This window comes from Strongylocentrotus purpuratus, unplaced genomic scaffold (genome assembly GCF_000002235.5).
Source record: "Strongylocentrotus purpuratus isolate Spur 01 unplaced genomic scaffold, Spur_5.0 spur5_scaffold_19, whole genome shotgun sequence".
Taxonomy (NCBI): domain Eukaryota; kingdom Metazoa; phylum Echinodermata; class Echinoidea; order Camarodonta; family Strongylocentrotidae; genus Strongylocentrotus; species Strongylocentrotus purpuratus.
Genome location: NW_022145604.1, coordinates 10,019,741 through 10,036,998, shown reverse-complemented (window position 1 = coordinate 10,036,998; position 17,258 = coordinate 10,019,741). Strand labels below are relative to the sequence as shown.

Here is a 17,258-nt window from a genome sequence, read left to right as displayed (position 1 = left end):
TTTACCCTCAATGCTGTCACTTACATGACACACCAGCCTGATGATAATCATCGCACAGTGCACACTTTATTAATAAAGACACACTGATTTGTTTTTAGTATGTATTTATATGATGTTATTAAATCACATGTTTGGACACAGTTTTGGCGTTTGTAGCTGTGTGTGCTGTATTTAATGCAAGTGCTTACGCCTGCATTGAGTAGTCTACTCAACAAACTTTTGTACAGAGTATTTAAACTGCAATATCTCTTACTAGAGCAAATATTTGAATCTCATAGTTTAGACTACAGTACAGCAACATTGAACCCTTTACATCAAGAGCAAAACATATGTTTAAGTGATTGGTACACTTTAAGTCACTAAAGCATCAAGTTTTTTTTTTTAACTAAATAACATCTTTTTCCCAATTTTTTTCTTCTTCTCCGACAGATGATCTGGGAGCAAGGCTCAGTCGTCATCGTCAATCTCACCCACATGTCCGAGACGGACATCAACCGATGCCGCTACTGGCCCGACGAAGGTAGCGCCCTCTATCACTTCTACGAGGTGCATCTGGTGTCCGAGCATGTCTGGTGCGAAGACTACCTGGTCCGTAGCTTCTATCTGAAGAACTTGGAGGTAAAATTTAAAATACTCTAGAGACTGGTTTTCTTTTTTGTGGTTAACCCTTTGCGTATGGGAACTGTTTTGTAATTAGGTCTAAAAAAAAAACATGTATTGGAGACCGTCCCCAAAATCTTGAAATCGGTCAGCTTTTTAAACAGTTTTTTTGTTAACGTTTTAAAAAAAAATGTTTTATGAATAAAAAAATATATATTAAAGCATTCAAAACTGAGAAATATCAGCCCTAAGAGGGAGAAGATAAAAAGTATACAAAAAGAAAAGATTTCCAACCAACTGACCCATAATTTGGTACCTAAAGGGCAATACAACATCTTTTTTTTAGGCCTTAGAACTACAACAAATTGACAAGAACTTAGAAGTGCAGCTACCCTCTTCACAAACACACTTCACCACTAAACCAATACACAGGTGGGGCTATTGCTTGTCTCTGGGAGGGACCAAAAACTCCAATCGGCAGTACAAAACACCTGTATAACAACGCTACCCTCCTCATCATGCACGGTAATGTGACAAACCAAAACTAACAGGTGTATGAGTACACGGGACTTAAGATTATCCACCGCATGCCTTGTTGTGTATCGAGATAAGACGATTACAGCGACCACGAAGTGAGTCAATCCAAAAAGGATTTGGTAAGATGAATAATTCAAGACGGTAGTCATCCGCGGAAACATGTCTGACCGATCACGACCCACGCCAATGTTGCGCTTAATCTCTGTAAATCTTCGCTACCTAATGACAGAGACCTGTAAGTTAATCTCATTTAGGATAAGGGTGATGATTAATTCCAGAGGTTTTTTCTCTTCGTTCATCCCTTCTGGAACTTTTTAGTCAGCTAGGCGATTGCCAAGTTGCCAGGAAAGGTCATTTGGGGACAAATCCCTCGCTCGACTGAAAGGAAATAGGGGGTATTCCAATGACGGAACGGCCAGCTGGGGCGGAATAATCTTTTGTTGAAAAATTGCCAAAATACTCCTCAAATTTTGTATCATTTTCCGAGTAATTTCATATCATCAGGACCTATTCATATGCTTTAATAGAAAAGAAATAAAGTGGTTAAGTATACATGGCAACAACATAATTTTCATTAATTCCTAGTCTTGTTTGTATTGTTTGCTAGAGATAGAAAAAAATCAAGAAAAATAATCAATATTCTCTTTTAAAACCAAAATTATTATGCAAGCGTTGTAGTGGTTCATTCTCTTGACTCTAATTAGAACAAAACTTGGGGTTTCAAATTGCTGCCTTCTGCATGAATCATGTCCTGAGACAAGGTATTTTATCTACAGTTGCCTCTCTCCACCCATGTGTTAGGGTATGGTACTGAAAGTTGAGAAGAGAAAATTAAAATTCCTGTGTAAAAAGCATATGTGTGTAAAGCATGAAAATTAAAAAAATCTGGTGTATAAAGCATTTAGCTATACTGCATTACTATGTTTTCATGTATGTATATATATGCATAACTCCTTATTAAACAAAACACACTCAAAAACTGTGTTCATTTTGTGACTCATATTGCAAACTTCCTGGCATCGGGGATAAAGCCGACAACGAAATGCATGGTCGGGACTGGGCTCCCTTCCTGAATTATCAATTTAATTTATGCCACCCTAATTCAGCAGTAAGAGAAGAAATTTGCTTCCACAAACTCCTATGTGGAGATGGTATCATGATTTTAGACTAATTCATGATGAGAGACAGTTTCTCTTCTTGTTAAAGCATATAGCTTGAGTCAGGTGTTTTTCACTTGGTTCCTGTAGGATATGAAACGTATCATTGGTGTTTTACTTAATTCAATTTTGGAAGAGAGATCAAACTTTTTCCAATTATATCATGTGTAGAGTATATGCCTAGGTCAGAATTTGTTAATACTTCTTAATACTTTGTTTGAATAAAGATTAGTTAATTGTGAAGCTGCAGGTGTTATTGTTGAAGTATTAGAGCTTAAAGTTTTGATCTTTTTTACAAGGAAGAGGAGGGGGGTAAAGGAGGAGGCAGAGGGTCTAGTTTGATGGATACCATTAAGATGGATCTTATAAAAAATTGAACTGCGGTTCTTGTAATAATGTAATCCTATGCTGATTCTCTCTCTCTCTCTCTCTCTCTCTCTCTCTCTCTAACTCTCTCTCTCCTCTCCTCCCCTCTCCATCTCTCTACTTCTCTCTCCCTCCCTCCCACCCTCCCTCCACCCTCCCTCCTCCCTCCCTCTTCCCTCTCTCTCCCTCTCTCTGTCCCCCTCTCTTCTCACCTGTAGACCCAGGAGACGCGTACCGTGACCCAGTTCCACTTCCTGACCTGGCCCGAGACTGGATGCCCTCCATCACCCAAGTCATTACTGGAATTCAGAAGGTCAGTAACCATGTCATAATCACTCATTAGCTGCATTAACGAACTACTAAAAAATCATTAATTTTTCTCACATTCTGGGGGGTGTTTCACAAAACTTGTCATCAGTGACAGTTGACAGTTTTTGTTATAAGCTACTGAATTCCTTGCTTCTAATTGGTTATCGGCAGATTTGTCACTGATTTTTTTCTTCTTCATTTGTCATTGAAGAAATGCTATGTGAAAGGGGTCCCTGGTGTTTCAGTGGTACTTGCATAGCAATTACAGGCAAACACAATGAAAAATTGTAATTGAAAATCCACCTCTGGAGTGTGGTTTATTTCAGTGCCTGCCTGCCAAAGTTTCATTGATTTTTTGCAGTGTAAAAGCAAACTTCCATGAGATATGCATTTTTGCCCACGTGACTCTCCTTGCTTCTGTGCAAACGCATGCAAGGCTCCCACGAGTCCTGCATGCACGCTACTCACCAAAAAAATATTAGGAGCAAACTTTGACAGTTTTTGCATTGGTTTCTCCAGTAGTGTTAACGGTAGACAAAAAAATTGATGATTTTTCAAAATGGTGTTTGGGATCTGTAAATGGGCCTACTATCTATCTCTTATCCCTCCACCACTGTCACATATAGAAATATCTAATAATAACTAACTTGCCAAAATGATTAGCATGTTTATACTCACAGGTATGCTTGCCTTTGTGTAATTAAGGGCCTGTTTCATAAAACTTGTTATCAAGAACAAATTACAAAATGCTAAGACAAATTTGCTCTCAGCCAATCAAATGTTACGATATCGGTAGCTTATAACAGTTACTGTAACTTGTTATTGATAACAAGTTTTATGAAACATGGCCTGCTGTGTTGTATGAATATGAATGAGCTTGGGAACAAATCTCATCATTTCTCTCCTTCATTGAATTCCAGAAGTATGTACTTGTAATGGTCATTGAAACTAACACCTACATTTACAACTATGTACATAAGAGATAGGAGACTGCAAACTGGCGATGGATTTTGATCAACTGCAACTCCTCATACTACTGGACCCTTGTCTATCTTTCAAACTCTTCTTTTCTTGTTTGTAGTATCACATTTCTTTCATATTTATTAATTTTTGTTTTAAATTGTCCCCTTAAATCCATAGTATACATTCCTGGATAAATTAATTCACATTGCCACTAGATTAGCACTAATTTAACCACTGCTAATGGACATCACCTTAAGTATCATTCATGTACAGAGAATAAATTGCGCAAAGAGGAAAACAGTGTTGACAGATGCAGCTAGAAATAGGTCTACCCACATTTTCATGTTTCCAAATTTTCTTTCTGAATTAAAAAGTGGATAGCAATCTAATGAATTCCTATAAATAAGCATATTTGACCAAAAATGGAAATAATCACTCATATGGTTGAGTGGGTTTCTATCGTACTTAATTGCTGAGGAGTTCTGCATAAATGTGTCTGATTAATGTATATGCAGAATGTAAAAATAGAGAATACTTTTTGGCAGTTCTAGAGATTTTTGGTTTGAGGGGTTGGTGGCTGTTGCCCTAGGAATGGCCTCAATTTTTTTGGTGATGTTCTGTAATAAGAGAGAGTTAGGGGGAAGGAAAGACAGGACAAAGACAAAATCATATTTTTTCATCTTGAAATAGATTGCAAGCTCTAGAGAGAGTGAGAAGTGAATTTAGGTCGAATAGGAGAAACAGACTTTGACTGAGTTCTTCTGATTGTCCACATAATGCTAATAGATTGAGTATATTAGAAAAATAGGAATTGACATTTGACTTAATTGTTCTTGAAGTGCCCACTTCTCACGGCAAGATGGAAAAAGTAATTAAGGATAGCAGCAATTCCATTGTGCCGACCCTTGATAAAATAATGTAATCCCACAAGTAGGAATTTATGTTTTCTGAGTAATAATGTCTCTTATACCTGTAGACCACAAAGAAGTTTTGAGGTCAGCTAGAATTACCTCTCGACAAATAATTAAGGATTGTAGCAATTCCATTGCGCCGACCCTTGATGAAAAAATGTAATCCCACAAATAGGAATTGATGTTTTCTGAGTAATAATGTCTTCTATACCTGTAGACCACAAAGAAGTTTCGAGGTCAGCTAGAACTACCTCTCACCGTCCTTACATTAATCCTCCCAGCTTTTGGGAGTCCATGGTTCGGCCCATCGGGAATGGTCCCATGATAGGGGGCCGCTACATGCAATGTTCCCCTCGATCGTCATGCCATGCATGAGCTATTCTCATTGTCGCTTCTCTTCCTTGCCCGAGGGGCGACATTGAAAGGATGGAGAGGGGAGGGGAGAGGAAGGGTAGCATAATGTCCCCCCTATGATCTATTTATCTTCTAAGGTACATATGTAGGGATGATGTTGATGGGAACGAAGATGCACCCCTTTCAAAAATATAGATCTCAGGTTGTCACAGATAAAGTGTTTGTTATCTGTAGATAATTAACATACATTTTGGCTATAAAAGATTAACTTGTCTTTTCAGACTCATACTAATTCACAATCTACTATTTTGGTAGTATGCTAAATAGTTAGCTGCCTGTATATTTCTCATCTCTCTAGATCCATCTCTTTATCTATCTGTTTAAACTCTGCTACACAAAACTGTTGATTTTCTGTTTTTAAATGTATATCTCCTACTACACTCCTTTGTTCGCTGTCATTAGTACCTAACCAAGCAGAACCCATAACATGCTTCCCACAGACACCCTCTCCCCCAGCCATAGATACACGGGGGCTTCCCTCGCCCCCCTCCTCTATCTGATCTCCTCCAATGGGAGACATACCCATATAACGTTCCCTTCCTGAGCGTAAACGCAGAAAAGAGCCAACTCACCTGGCTTCGGGTAACATTGATCAAAAGATAGGCACTTCTGACCTTATCGCGCTCATCGGACACCCTTTTATCATGTTCCCCCAAGGGACTACCGGTAGCCAGCCCCACGCCCTGCCTTTCATTCCAAACTCCCAATCGGTATCTATCCGTACGTGCATTATAATGTGATTCCAGTATTTGAGAAGGGGTTGTGCACAACAAAGTTGTCTTGCAAGCCTGGTGTGATGTACATATGTAACAGTGGGAATGGGCTGGGCTTATTTTTGGCCGAAACCTGCCATTTTGAAACATCCTGAAGGTTAACTGGAGGGTAACTTTGGAGTAAGTGTCATTATACCGATAGAACATTCAAGAAGATCAAATGTTGTCCCCAAACTGCTGACTTACCAATTTTGTAGGTTTACATAGGCTATGCATATGAGGGAACTTACTGCAAAAAAATATAGCAAAACTTGGATGTCTGAAAGCACATTTCAGATTTTAAAAATCATAAAATAATTGATTGATGAAAGATATTCATTTGTTTAATTGGTCTCTTTTTGGCCTCCCATCTGATAATGATGATAACTTGATGAGCATTTGAAAAAATCTGTTTTAGTTTAGAGAGATCATCTTACTTTCTCTCTCTCTCTCTCTCTCTCTCTCTTTCTCTCTCTCTCTCTCGCTCTCTCTCTCTCCCTCTCCCTCTCCCTCTATCTCTCTCTCTCTATCTCTCCCTCCCTCTCTTTTGTCAGTTCCCCTAAACTAACAAACTGAGGAAACTAAACATTAATAATTATATTTCAAAAGGAAGTTGGCCGTTTTTAAACAAAATTGCTGTGTCGAAAGATTGAACAATGAGACAACCTTTAATTGTATTACAGTGGTAACAGCCTCTCCCACTCATTTTACTTATCCCCAGTAAACATAATAAACATCTGTTTCTGTAAATATATATTTAGGGTTAGGTAATGATGATTCCTCTTATCCACAGAAGAAGAAAAAATGCTGATTTCACAAATAAACACACAGAGAAGTAAAATAACCCCTACATCATCTGGACCATAAGTTATTGTTTAAAATATTATATAATTCAAGAGATATAAGAGTCCATTCCTAGCAAATGTATTAGGGTTAGATTACAAACGGGTTCATGTTTTAAGGTGTGTTTGCATTTCAAATTCTTTGTTGATTCCTTGCTAAAAGGAATATCGTAGTCTAACTTTTATTGTGTTATTAAATCTTTAAATAGCAAAGGCATGGCAACCATAAGCCAAATAGGAATACTGTGATTGTTATCAAATGTGGAAAAAACAGCAATATTACGTCTTAAGGGATTGCAGTCGTATATGATGTAGCATTAGGCCTGTCTTCATCAGCCACATTTGGCCAAATAGCCTTCTATTTTCAGACTCTGGATATTTTTCCCGAAGCTGGTGAAGAAACCAGACAAATAGCGGGCTATTTCGCAAACTAGCCCAATTGATATCTTGGGAAGATTTTATGAGCAAAATATAATAGCCCGCCATTTACGTCTTCACCTGCCAATTAAATAGCCTGCTATTTCGTGATCGGGTTAATTTCCCGAATCAGAAATAGCAGGCTGTTTGGCCAACTCGAGCTGATGGAAACAGGCCTATTTTTGTTAATAACTGCAGGGCTTTCAACAGGCTGTTGGATTATTGATAATTTCTTTTGCCTGCTCCCATCATAAAAATAAGCGTGTAATGGTTTGCACATGTCCGTGTCGAAGGGGAAATGTTTAGATTATAGATTAAACAACTGCTTTTTTGTTTTCAGATTTGAAATTCATTCTCTAAAGCAGTGGAAATTAAGAGTTGGAGCTTATTTTGTATGTCTTTGTTTGTAAATGAGTAAACTCATTGTTAAGAAAGGCAAGGGGGGATTAAGCAGAATCCTTCATTCAACTAGAACAAAGGTGTGTAATTATGATGTCATACCAATAATTTAAAGGATAAAGAGATGACAGAATAGAGTAGATTAAAAAAATGAGAACAATTTTGAATTCACAAGCCTTTTTTCTGAATTTTGATCATGAACAACATTCAAATATGATCACAGTAGGTGATTTTTGGCTTTAGAATAGTCAATGTTAAAGAAAGGATAATTGAAATAATAGATTTCTATAATGCTAATATTCAAAATGTTATTCAAACAAGGACAAAATATAAACTAACTGCTTAATAAATGATGCATAGTTGAAAAATATTTCTCTTCGTAATGTGATTAGCTTAGCACATGATTTGTTTTCAGATATGGTCATTTTTTGTAGATTGATGTATACAAATGGAAATTGGAAAAGAAAAAAACCCTGGGGAATGATTGTAAACGGGTCATTCGGTGGAAAAAAATATCTGTGAAATCAAAGGATATTTATAGAGCGAATGGAGTTGGGCTTTTTCAGTATATTTCATGCGTTTCCTGTTGTTCGTTTCTGGAACATCTGTCTAAAAATATGTTTTGACCAAAATTAGATTATATTGGATTTTATTTGAAAAGTAAGCTGCAATGTTGATAGCAAATTGAAGAGGTGAGAATGTTATGGTAGTTGGGGATGAAAAAAACACCTACATGAAGGTCAATACAGTGGGAAGAAATTTTTGTAAATTCTTTTCAGCAAATCTTGAAACTGATCATAAACACCTTTGAAAAAGATGGATAAATATGTTTTTGCATACAGGTACATGTATGTTTTGCCATGCAGTACTCAATTGGTTTACAAGGGTCATTTGATCATAGACTACATAATTGAACAATGTATAAAGAAGCATTTTCATAGTTTTTTACCATCCTGTTTATAGGAGGTTGTAGCTTGTTTGACTGGTTTTCTCAAAACTGTCTTGTTTTTACAATTTATTTCAAGTCACCCAAAAGAACCAATAATTTGATGTATTTGAAATAATTTTCCTTCAGTGCTGCTGACTACACGTTTCATCTCTATTTTTATTTTAAAATGTAGCGAATGTGAAAGGAATCAGTTCAACTCCTCTGTGGTCAAATTTTTCGTTATTTCTCTGCGGCTTGGCCTTTTGAAGGAAAGCTGTTAACATTCTTTTCTAATGCCATAGCAAGAGTCAGTATGCATTTGCGTTTACCTAGCCAAGTGAAAACCCTCCTACGCATCGTCTTATCATAACTAATGTACTTAGCTCAACGACCTTAAACGCTTTGGTCAATTTAGTTTGAGACTTGCAGAAGTTTCTACCCTCCTTGAAAGAGAGAGAGAGAGAGAGAGAGAGAGAGGGAGAGAGAGAGGGAGAGAGAGAGTGAGAGAGTGAGAGTGGGGAGGAGAGACGGGGAGGGGGAATGAAAGAAATGGGGCAAAGTATCTGATTTCTCTATACAGCCCCCTCTCTTACCCCTGGCTCTATGTGTCTAAGGTATATGTATATACGTTGCATTCAACGGTCTATTCCATACTCCATCACCCATCCCCCGATATCTTTTACACCAAACCTTTCCTTCTCCGTCATCCAAGACGTTTAACTCGCTCCCGAAATAGGTTCCGGCAAACCCCCTTTTCTCCAGCCATCCTTCGATCGTTTTCGCGGTGGTTTCACTATTTAACTTATCACCTCAAATTTTGTTTGCTGCAAGAAAGGGAAAATATGGTTTCCATGGCAACTTTTGCCCCGAATGTGTGTATCTATTCCGTTTTCTTTTCTCGGTTATCACTTGAGGGAATAGACGTACCCTTGGGATCAGCGGCCATCTTTCCAAGGGAGAGCCACTCCCTGTGCGAACAGATTGAATATCAGAGATTTTTTTTTCCCCTCTCTGTTTTTTTATGGTTAGATTTAAAGGTTGAAGGGTAATTGCAAGTTCTGGTAATGAGACTTTTTTTTAATAGAAACCTGCTTCTGGGAATTTTACATTGTTTGGACTAGCAAAATGCATTGTAACAAAGTTATGAAAACATCTTAAAAACAGATGTACAATATTGGACTACGGTACAAGTTACTGGCTTAGTCAAGTTTACAATATTTCTGAATTTCTCTTGGGTTGTTACTCTACTTTTCTGCACTTTCAAACAACATTAATGTATTTAGCAGAAATCTTTTATTTGTCCATTTTTATCATTCATGTCAGATAATCTTGTTGGATTTTTTTGGGGGTAATATGTCATAAACCTTAGAGTACCTTTAAGAGTTAGACGGGGAGCAAGTAGGACAAATATTTCATCTGTGGCAAATATGGCACCTTGCTTGGCTAATTTGTGTGTGTCAACCATCTAAATTGAGCGAGAAAAGCCAAGGCCAGGCCCCTGATGAATCTACTAACCCCCTTCTGATATCCCTCGGGTTTTCAGCAAGGTTCACACGACCATCCTTTAACTTAAACTTAAGGTCGTGGTCATAAACTTTGAAGTAAACTTAGTTAGGGACCGTGCGAACACACTCGTGGATAGGAAAGTTCTGAATTAACTTGAAGTTATCAATCACGTCAGATCTTAAAGTTAAAGTGTTAACTATGAGGAGTATGGGGTTATCACTCGAAGTTGTGCGCAATGCGGACGCAACTAACCACAAGGTTACGCTAGCTGGTAGTTAAAATGAATGCTTTCCCAACCTTGTAGTTCACTTTGAACACTCATTGTTTCAATTCCGTGTGAACCTTTGTTGCAGTTAGTGCATCGTTCTTTATAACTTTGAGGTTTCGCAAACTTAAAGTTTATAATTACGACAGAGCCATGTGAACGTAGCTAATATCTTCCCTCTTTAACCCTATCAATCTCAAAATCTTGATTATTAATGTCTCACCAAGGGATAGCCTACCCTTAGAAGTAAAGATATTTTATAGTGTGTGGGCCTTTTGCAATAATTTATCTGCAGCTGGCTGGAAATGTTTTTATTGAATCTTATCTGACTCTCAATAAAGGAAAAGGGAAATTAACTTCACTTTTAATACAACAACCAAAGTCATCATGTTTATTATGCGTTTCAATATATATAAACCTAACAAAGTTCATGTATCCATTTTACTTCTTGAATAACAATAATGTTGTGCATGTATTAACAAATATTAATCTGTCATCAGAAAAAAACATATAATCAGAAAGGTGTGTATATTGGTTTTAAAAAGTTAACAATATGTGTTGCATTAATAATGGAATGATATTGTATTTAACCTACTGATATAACATGTGCCTGCCTAATGTGGACCCCGCCCGTGGACTAACTCCTTCTACCCATAATCCATCATTCCCGCCAGCCCGATCATTTTTGTGTTTATGCAACTTTTGTATTTTCACCGATCAGAGTAGTTGCATAGTCACAAAAGTGATTGGGAGGGTTGGGCTCTAACATCTATGCAACGTCGTGTGTGTGTGTTCCAGACCGACTAACCAACCATCCAACCTATCGGCCAGGCATCATTGTAACCATGGTAATGGGATGCGATCACCTTGCCTGGATGCCGCCCTACTAATCATCTCGTCCTAGAGCAGATGAAAGAGGCCGGCTCGTATCATCCAATTCATACTAACGGATGCCTATAACATCAAAATGTACTTCATCTTCAAGAATTATTTTAACCATCTACCCTAATCATCCTACCGCTGGCAATGGACACTAACAATTCATCATGTCAGTAACCTGTTCATGGGATCGACGGTTATATTATACAATTTTTATACCCCCTGTATCACTCCTTTAGTCCGTCATAGAGAAGGCACTGTATGCCAATATCTAGTCAAACAAGACTTAAACTATACGCCGTAATTAAGGCTCATTGGTTCGCTGACATTGGCTCTGGCGACGATTGCTCCTGGCTTTATTTCATCAAAGACTTAGAGCATTGTGTTTCGTCCGGGGTGGAATTCAGGAGTTCATCTAGTGCAATATATATCTACTACAGAGTAGTTGAACAGATACATTTGTCCAACAATGTATATTTACATATGTTTAAATTCAGGGTCTTCCAACATCTGCTCCGGCAATAATTCGTCAAAGGTTTAGGGTTAGGGTTGCATTGGGTTGTAGGTTAGTTATAGGGTAAGGGTTAGGTATTTGGTCCAGGGTTTGAGTTATGAATTAAGTTAGTGTAGGCAATGGACTTGGAGCAATTGCCGCTCAAGCAAGTGTTGTAAAATCATTTCTAGGGGGTGTTTCACAAAGACTAAGATTGACTTTAAGTTGGACTTAACTATGGCAGGCCGTTCATGCCACTTTTGCTCTCACCATTTACTGGCATTGGTCTCAAGGGACATACAAATCATGGTCACAAATCTACCGAATTTAATTTTTGTTGATTATTCATTATCGAAGGAAAAAATATTATCTACAGATCATAATGGCGAAAACAACCAGTGGCAGTACCACTTAGGTCCAACTTAAAGTCGATCTTAGTCTTTGTGAAACACACCCCAAGACCCTGTCTTACGAAGAGTTGATATCTATCGAGACTGCAAACTTGCGATTGATTTGGATTAATTGCAATTCTTTGTAAGACAGGGCCAAGGTGTACAAGAAACCTAGAGTTGAATTGAAGTCAGAGTCAAAGTCAAAGTGGAGGAGGGAAAGCCTTGGGATTGAACGGCAATCCTCAGCGGAAGAACATATCATTGTCAATGATGCTTGCTCCAACTGATTAGATGCGATAAGGCGCTGCGAAGGACTTCCCAAGGACCCCACCAAACCATCACTCCAAGCGAGCGATAAGAAAAACATCTTGGTCATCACCGTCTTCAAACATCATCTCTTCACAATGCAGTCACGGAGAAGGGACATCACTTTGCGAAGCAACCCTCCCCCTGATGAATCATCCAGGAGGAGGGCTTCACAAAGCCTTTTTTCAATGACAAATGGCAAAAATCAGTAACAACTCTGCTGATAACCAATCAGAAGCAAGGATTTCAGTAGCTTTTAAACAAAAACTATCATTTATCACTGATGACGAGTTTGGTGAAATGCCCCCCAGGACACATCCACCACAATTGAAGTTTTCCATTATCGTGCTTCTCCCGTTTCATCCATTTTCAAACGCGAACCCTCAACTCAGAACTAACCGGGTCGGACATCATCTCATGTTTTGGCTCGCACCCAGAGGAGTCATGATGCACTGTTGTCATGGAAACGCATCAACAGTGGCAAAAGTGAAGGCATTAGCTGCTCTCATCACTCATCCCTCATTCATGGAGAGAAATGAATGAGAGAGTTATTCTGGAATTTATGTCTACATGTTGAGGGATGACTTAATCACTATGTGGGATAGATAGAGGGTCATGATTTGTTGTTGTTGTATGATTACTAAAGATCATAGAAGTCAGGTGCTTTCAAAATTTGTAGAGATTTCTCTGTGTACAAGGCTATTTATTCATTTTTTACAGGTGTTTTCATAGATAAAAATCTGCTTGTCTATATCCCATGTTTGTATTTTTGTTTGACATTAATAACATGTACTATAAGATACAATTTTGTTACTAATCTCACAATTCATATATGGGTATGAAACTTACTAAGATCATATATTGGAAAAATGGTAGAATTTCACATATGAACTATTGATAATTTTCAAGAGAATTAGCATTGATAGATAAATTTGGTTGAGCCTTATAGTGGTTTTGAGAAGAAATTTTTTTTTTTTTTTTTTTTAAACCCAACAAGTCATTTATTTATACATGTAATCAAGTTTCGCTATATGATGTTTCTACATTACATAATACCTTGTTCACATGTGTGTGCCCCTTAATTCTTTATACAATGTTTCTTTATACAAGGTTTCTTTATACAAGTTTCGTATAAATTTACTCTTGCCTGAACTGACTAATAACATCCTTCAAACACATTCAAGGGAAGTAAGGCCTGTAGATGAAAAAGTCACACTACATTGCGGACGATTACACAATAGATGATGAGATACATGCTTATTATTCCTTTTGGTATGGTATCTTTAAGAAACAAAAGGAAATTAATCAAACTATTATTCTGTCACTCACTCAGTGGGGGATTACATTAAACCTTGGTGGTCTAGACTATATAAGGAAGGTTCTGAAAATTCTTCTTTTTTTTGTAAACCACTATTTAGTCATCTGCTGAAAACATGTATTTTACCATCTTTGTGTAATATATTTGATGGAAAATTGACAGTAAAGGATATTAACACTTTCCTTGTCGTAGGTGGTTTAAACCGCCCAAATTTCGAGAATTAATTTGATATTTTGGAACAAAGGAAAGCTCGTTGTTCATCTTTAAGTTCAAAATTTGTTTTTGAATCATGAAGTTCATAGACAAGGATTCTCTAAAAACTTGTGATCAAAGCCTAGTCCTACAAAAAAAAAAATTATTTAACTTGGCACAGTTGAATTATTTTAAGAGATTTGAAGTATTCATAGCCTTTTATCAAGTTTAACTACCCACTACTCTGTTATGCTTTCTTTTTCTCTTGTTTTCCTTTTCATATTTTTTTTTGATCGTCTAACTGCCTCATTCTTAATATACATGTATATATATTAATTTAAACAAAAAATCTGATTCTCAAAAGTGTGAAATATGTTTTTACTTTAAGATTAATGATGTTTTCACAAGATTGTTATTGAAAAATTTGAAAATGTAGCGTAACCACTGTCTGAATACCGTTTACTGATCCCTTATTTTCACCTTGTTTGAAACAGTGATCTCATATTCTCATCACCTTGCCGATTAATTTGTTCATAACTGAGGAATCTCCTTAAAACAGGAAGAATTAAGCGAGATAAGTGACAACAAGCTTTGTCCTTAGCAACCAGATCTAGCATTGGGACTAGATTAGGGCGGGCAAATAGTCTGTTCAAAGCCAGAAGGGCGTTTCATTGAGGTATATGAGTAAATGCCTGATAATTGAGGAATATTGTTAAAACAGGAAGAATTAGGTAAGATAAGTGACAGCGAGCATTGTCCTAGGAGGATTTACCTAGCATTGGGACTAGATTAGGGCACATCATCTTTTGGTGTTAACTCTTTAGTGATGTACAGTACAGTACACGCCGAAAATCTCCGCAACACGATTTACACGATTAAAAATTTACACGATTCGACTGCTCGCGGGAATCGTGTAACCATTTATTTTTACACGATTCGTTTTTTGCCAATGAAGCGAAATTTGAATGGTGTAAACGTGTAATCGTGTAAAATTACACGATTCCTCAATTCAGGTCGAATCGTGTAATCGTGTAATCTGCCCGCCGAAAATCTCCGCAACACGATTACACGATTCAAAATTTACACGATTCGATTGCTCGCTGGAATTGTGTTACAATTTATTTTCAGTGGTGATGGTGAGCAGGTTAAGGACGTCTAGTTCAGTAAAAGCAAGAAGTTACTTCTTGGTTGAACGAGGACAACGTGGACGATACGAGGGGATAGCGAAGATTACGCTTTCTTTCTCTTGTATATATTTTTAATTGCAGTGTCTTGTCTCTAGTTTTATTATAGAATGTTTGAAAGTTAAAAAAATCAGTCCACTTCCCGAAAAGCACTCTCGGATTTAATCCTCGGTGAGAAATAAGAAAAAAAGCGATGAACGACGAAGGAAGGGGGCAATTTTGTTATTCCTAAGTTGTAAATAAGTAAAAATGATAACAAAATGTAAAGGAGGGCTAACATAATTAAGTATGTTGTGATACTCTTACATTACAAGGCTGTACCAATAAGAATTACGGTTCACCAGCCCATTCGTTACTATGAATAGCGTTATACTTTTTTTTATTCAATCATTATCCATTTTACAAACCTGGTTTGTAAAAACGCGTCATATGACGCACGAAAACCAAGGTTTGTCGACAAACCTCCTTTGTGAATTCGGGCCTTAGACTTTGATCACTTATTGCTTTTTTAGCGTTCCTCATTTTCGTAAATTACCTTTTACAACATTGCATTATTCAGCTATATGTATATTAGAGCTACGGTCAAGGCTTAAGGGCACACTTCCTGTCACATACAAAAGAAGCTTACTCTGAATGTGGCCTGCCATTGACCCTCGCCGGGGACAAAGGCCGTTGCCCTAGCTACAGGCAGAGATCCTTACATAATACCTATTGTTCAGGGGGTTCCCCTTGAACATAGGATCCCCCTGAACAATAGGTATTACATGTATGTAAGTATGTAAGCCACTGGCTACAGAGTGTAGGGAACAGTTGCAAGCCGAGAATGAATAGAATAAGTGAATGGCCAACTGTCTTTGAGTTACGTTTAGCTAGCGGCATAGTGTCCCCCCACTTTTCAAGTTCCCCCAAAGTGCCCCTTTGTATTTAGGAAAAGTACCTATTTTACTTTGACAAGTGTCCCTATTAATTTGTAAAAGTGCCCCTTCCCCTTTTCAACTCTGATAAGTGCTCCTTTTCTTTTGACACACACCCCTTTTCCTTCGACGAGTTCCTATTTTCCTTTACAATAAGTGTCCATTTTCCATTCTCATTAGTGTCCTTTTAATCTCTAGTAAGTATCCCTCTTTAACTACGAGAAGTGCCCCTCTTCACTTTTGATAAATGCCCCCATCAACTCCGATAAATGCCCCTATTAAAATCTGATCGGTGCCCCTTTTCTTTCAACTAAAGCTTTTTTATCTCTCTCTCTCTCTCTCTCTCTCTCTCTCACTCTCTCTCTTTCTTTCAATATCTTTCCATTCCCCCATATCTTTCTAGCCTCTCTTTCCTTCATTATGTTCCCCTCTTACCTTATTAATTTGTCTCTTTTCCTCTCCGTTTCATAGCCTTCTCATTTCTGTTAATTTTACTAGGTTTCGCCCTTTTTTTATCACTCTATTTCACTCGTTCTTTTCTTCCGGTCAACTTTTTATTTTTCCCTAATTTTTTCTCTCTTTTTTTCTGTTTATCTTTATCGTGCCTTTCAACCCTCATTTTCCTTTTATATGTTCCCTTCTCCTCGTAGCTATCTTTTTTCCTTTACTATTTCATTTATCATGTCTTCCTGTTTCTGACGTTTTCCTACCTTGTCTCACGGATTAGTATACGATACATGTTAGTGGAAAGTGCTGAGGTTTATACACGAATATAAAGTACAGTAATTAACTGATGTACACTAAAGGTAAGTTGTGTATAAAGCAATTGGTGTAAGCAGTATAAGATTTAACGATTGTTGCAGCTTGTCGCATCGTTCTACCAATGCCCTTATAACCCTAATAACTATTTACACGATTACACGATTCAGAGCAACATTCTTCAATCGTGTAAATTTACACGATTACACAGTTACACGATTGTTACATCTGGTCGAATCATCCGACCAATGCACTTAACTATTTACACGATTACACGATTCAGAGCGACATTCTTCAATCGTGTAAATTTACACGATTACACAGTTACACGATTCAGGTGAATCGTGTAAACCGTGTAATCCTAAAAATAAATCGTGTAATCGTGTTGCGGAGATTTTCGGCGTGTACTGTATATGAGTAAATGACCGTCTGGATCCAAACAAATGAATTTGAGG

General features: G+C 37.5%; 1 protein-coding gene and 1 non-coding gene across 2 annotated transcripts in view; both read left to right on the top strand.

Annotated features, from left to right (window-relative positions):
* LOC584952 (receptor-type tyrosine-protein phosphatase N2) overlaps positions 1 to 17,258 on the top strand; it is a 43,003-nt gene that overhangs the window by 9,210 nt on the left and 16,535 nt on the right. Inside the window, exons 6-7 of the mRNA XM_030990909.1 lie at positions 430 to 618; positions 2,879 to 2,973. Of these exons, the coding sequence (XP_030846769.1) occupies positions 430 to 618; positions 2,879 to 2,973 (284 nt within the window). The remainder of the gene's footprint in view (positions 1 to 429; positions 619 to 2,878; positions 2,974 to 17,258) is intronic.
* On the top strand, positions 11,033 to 11,133 carry Mir153 (microRNA mir-153). Its single transcript, NR_036408.1, has one exon. It is a non-coding gene; the product is annotated as a microRNA mir-153 (primary transcript).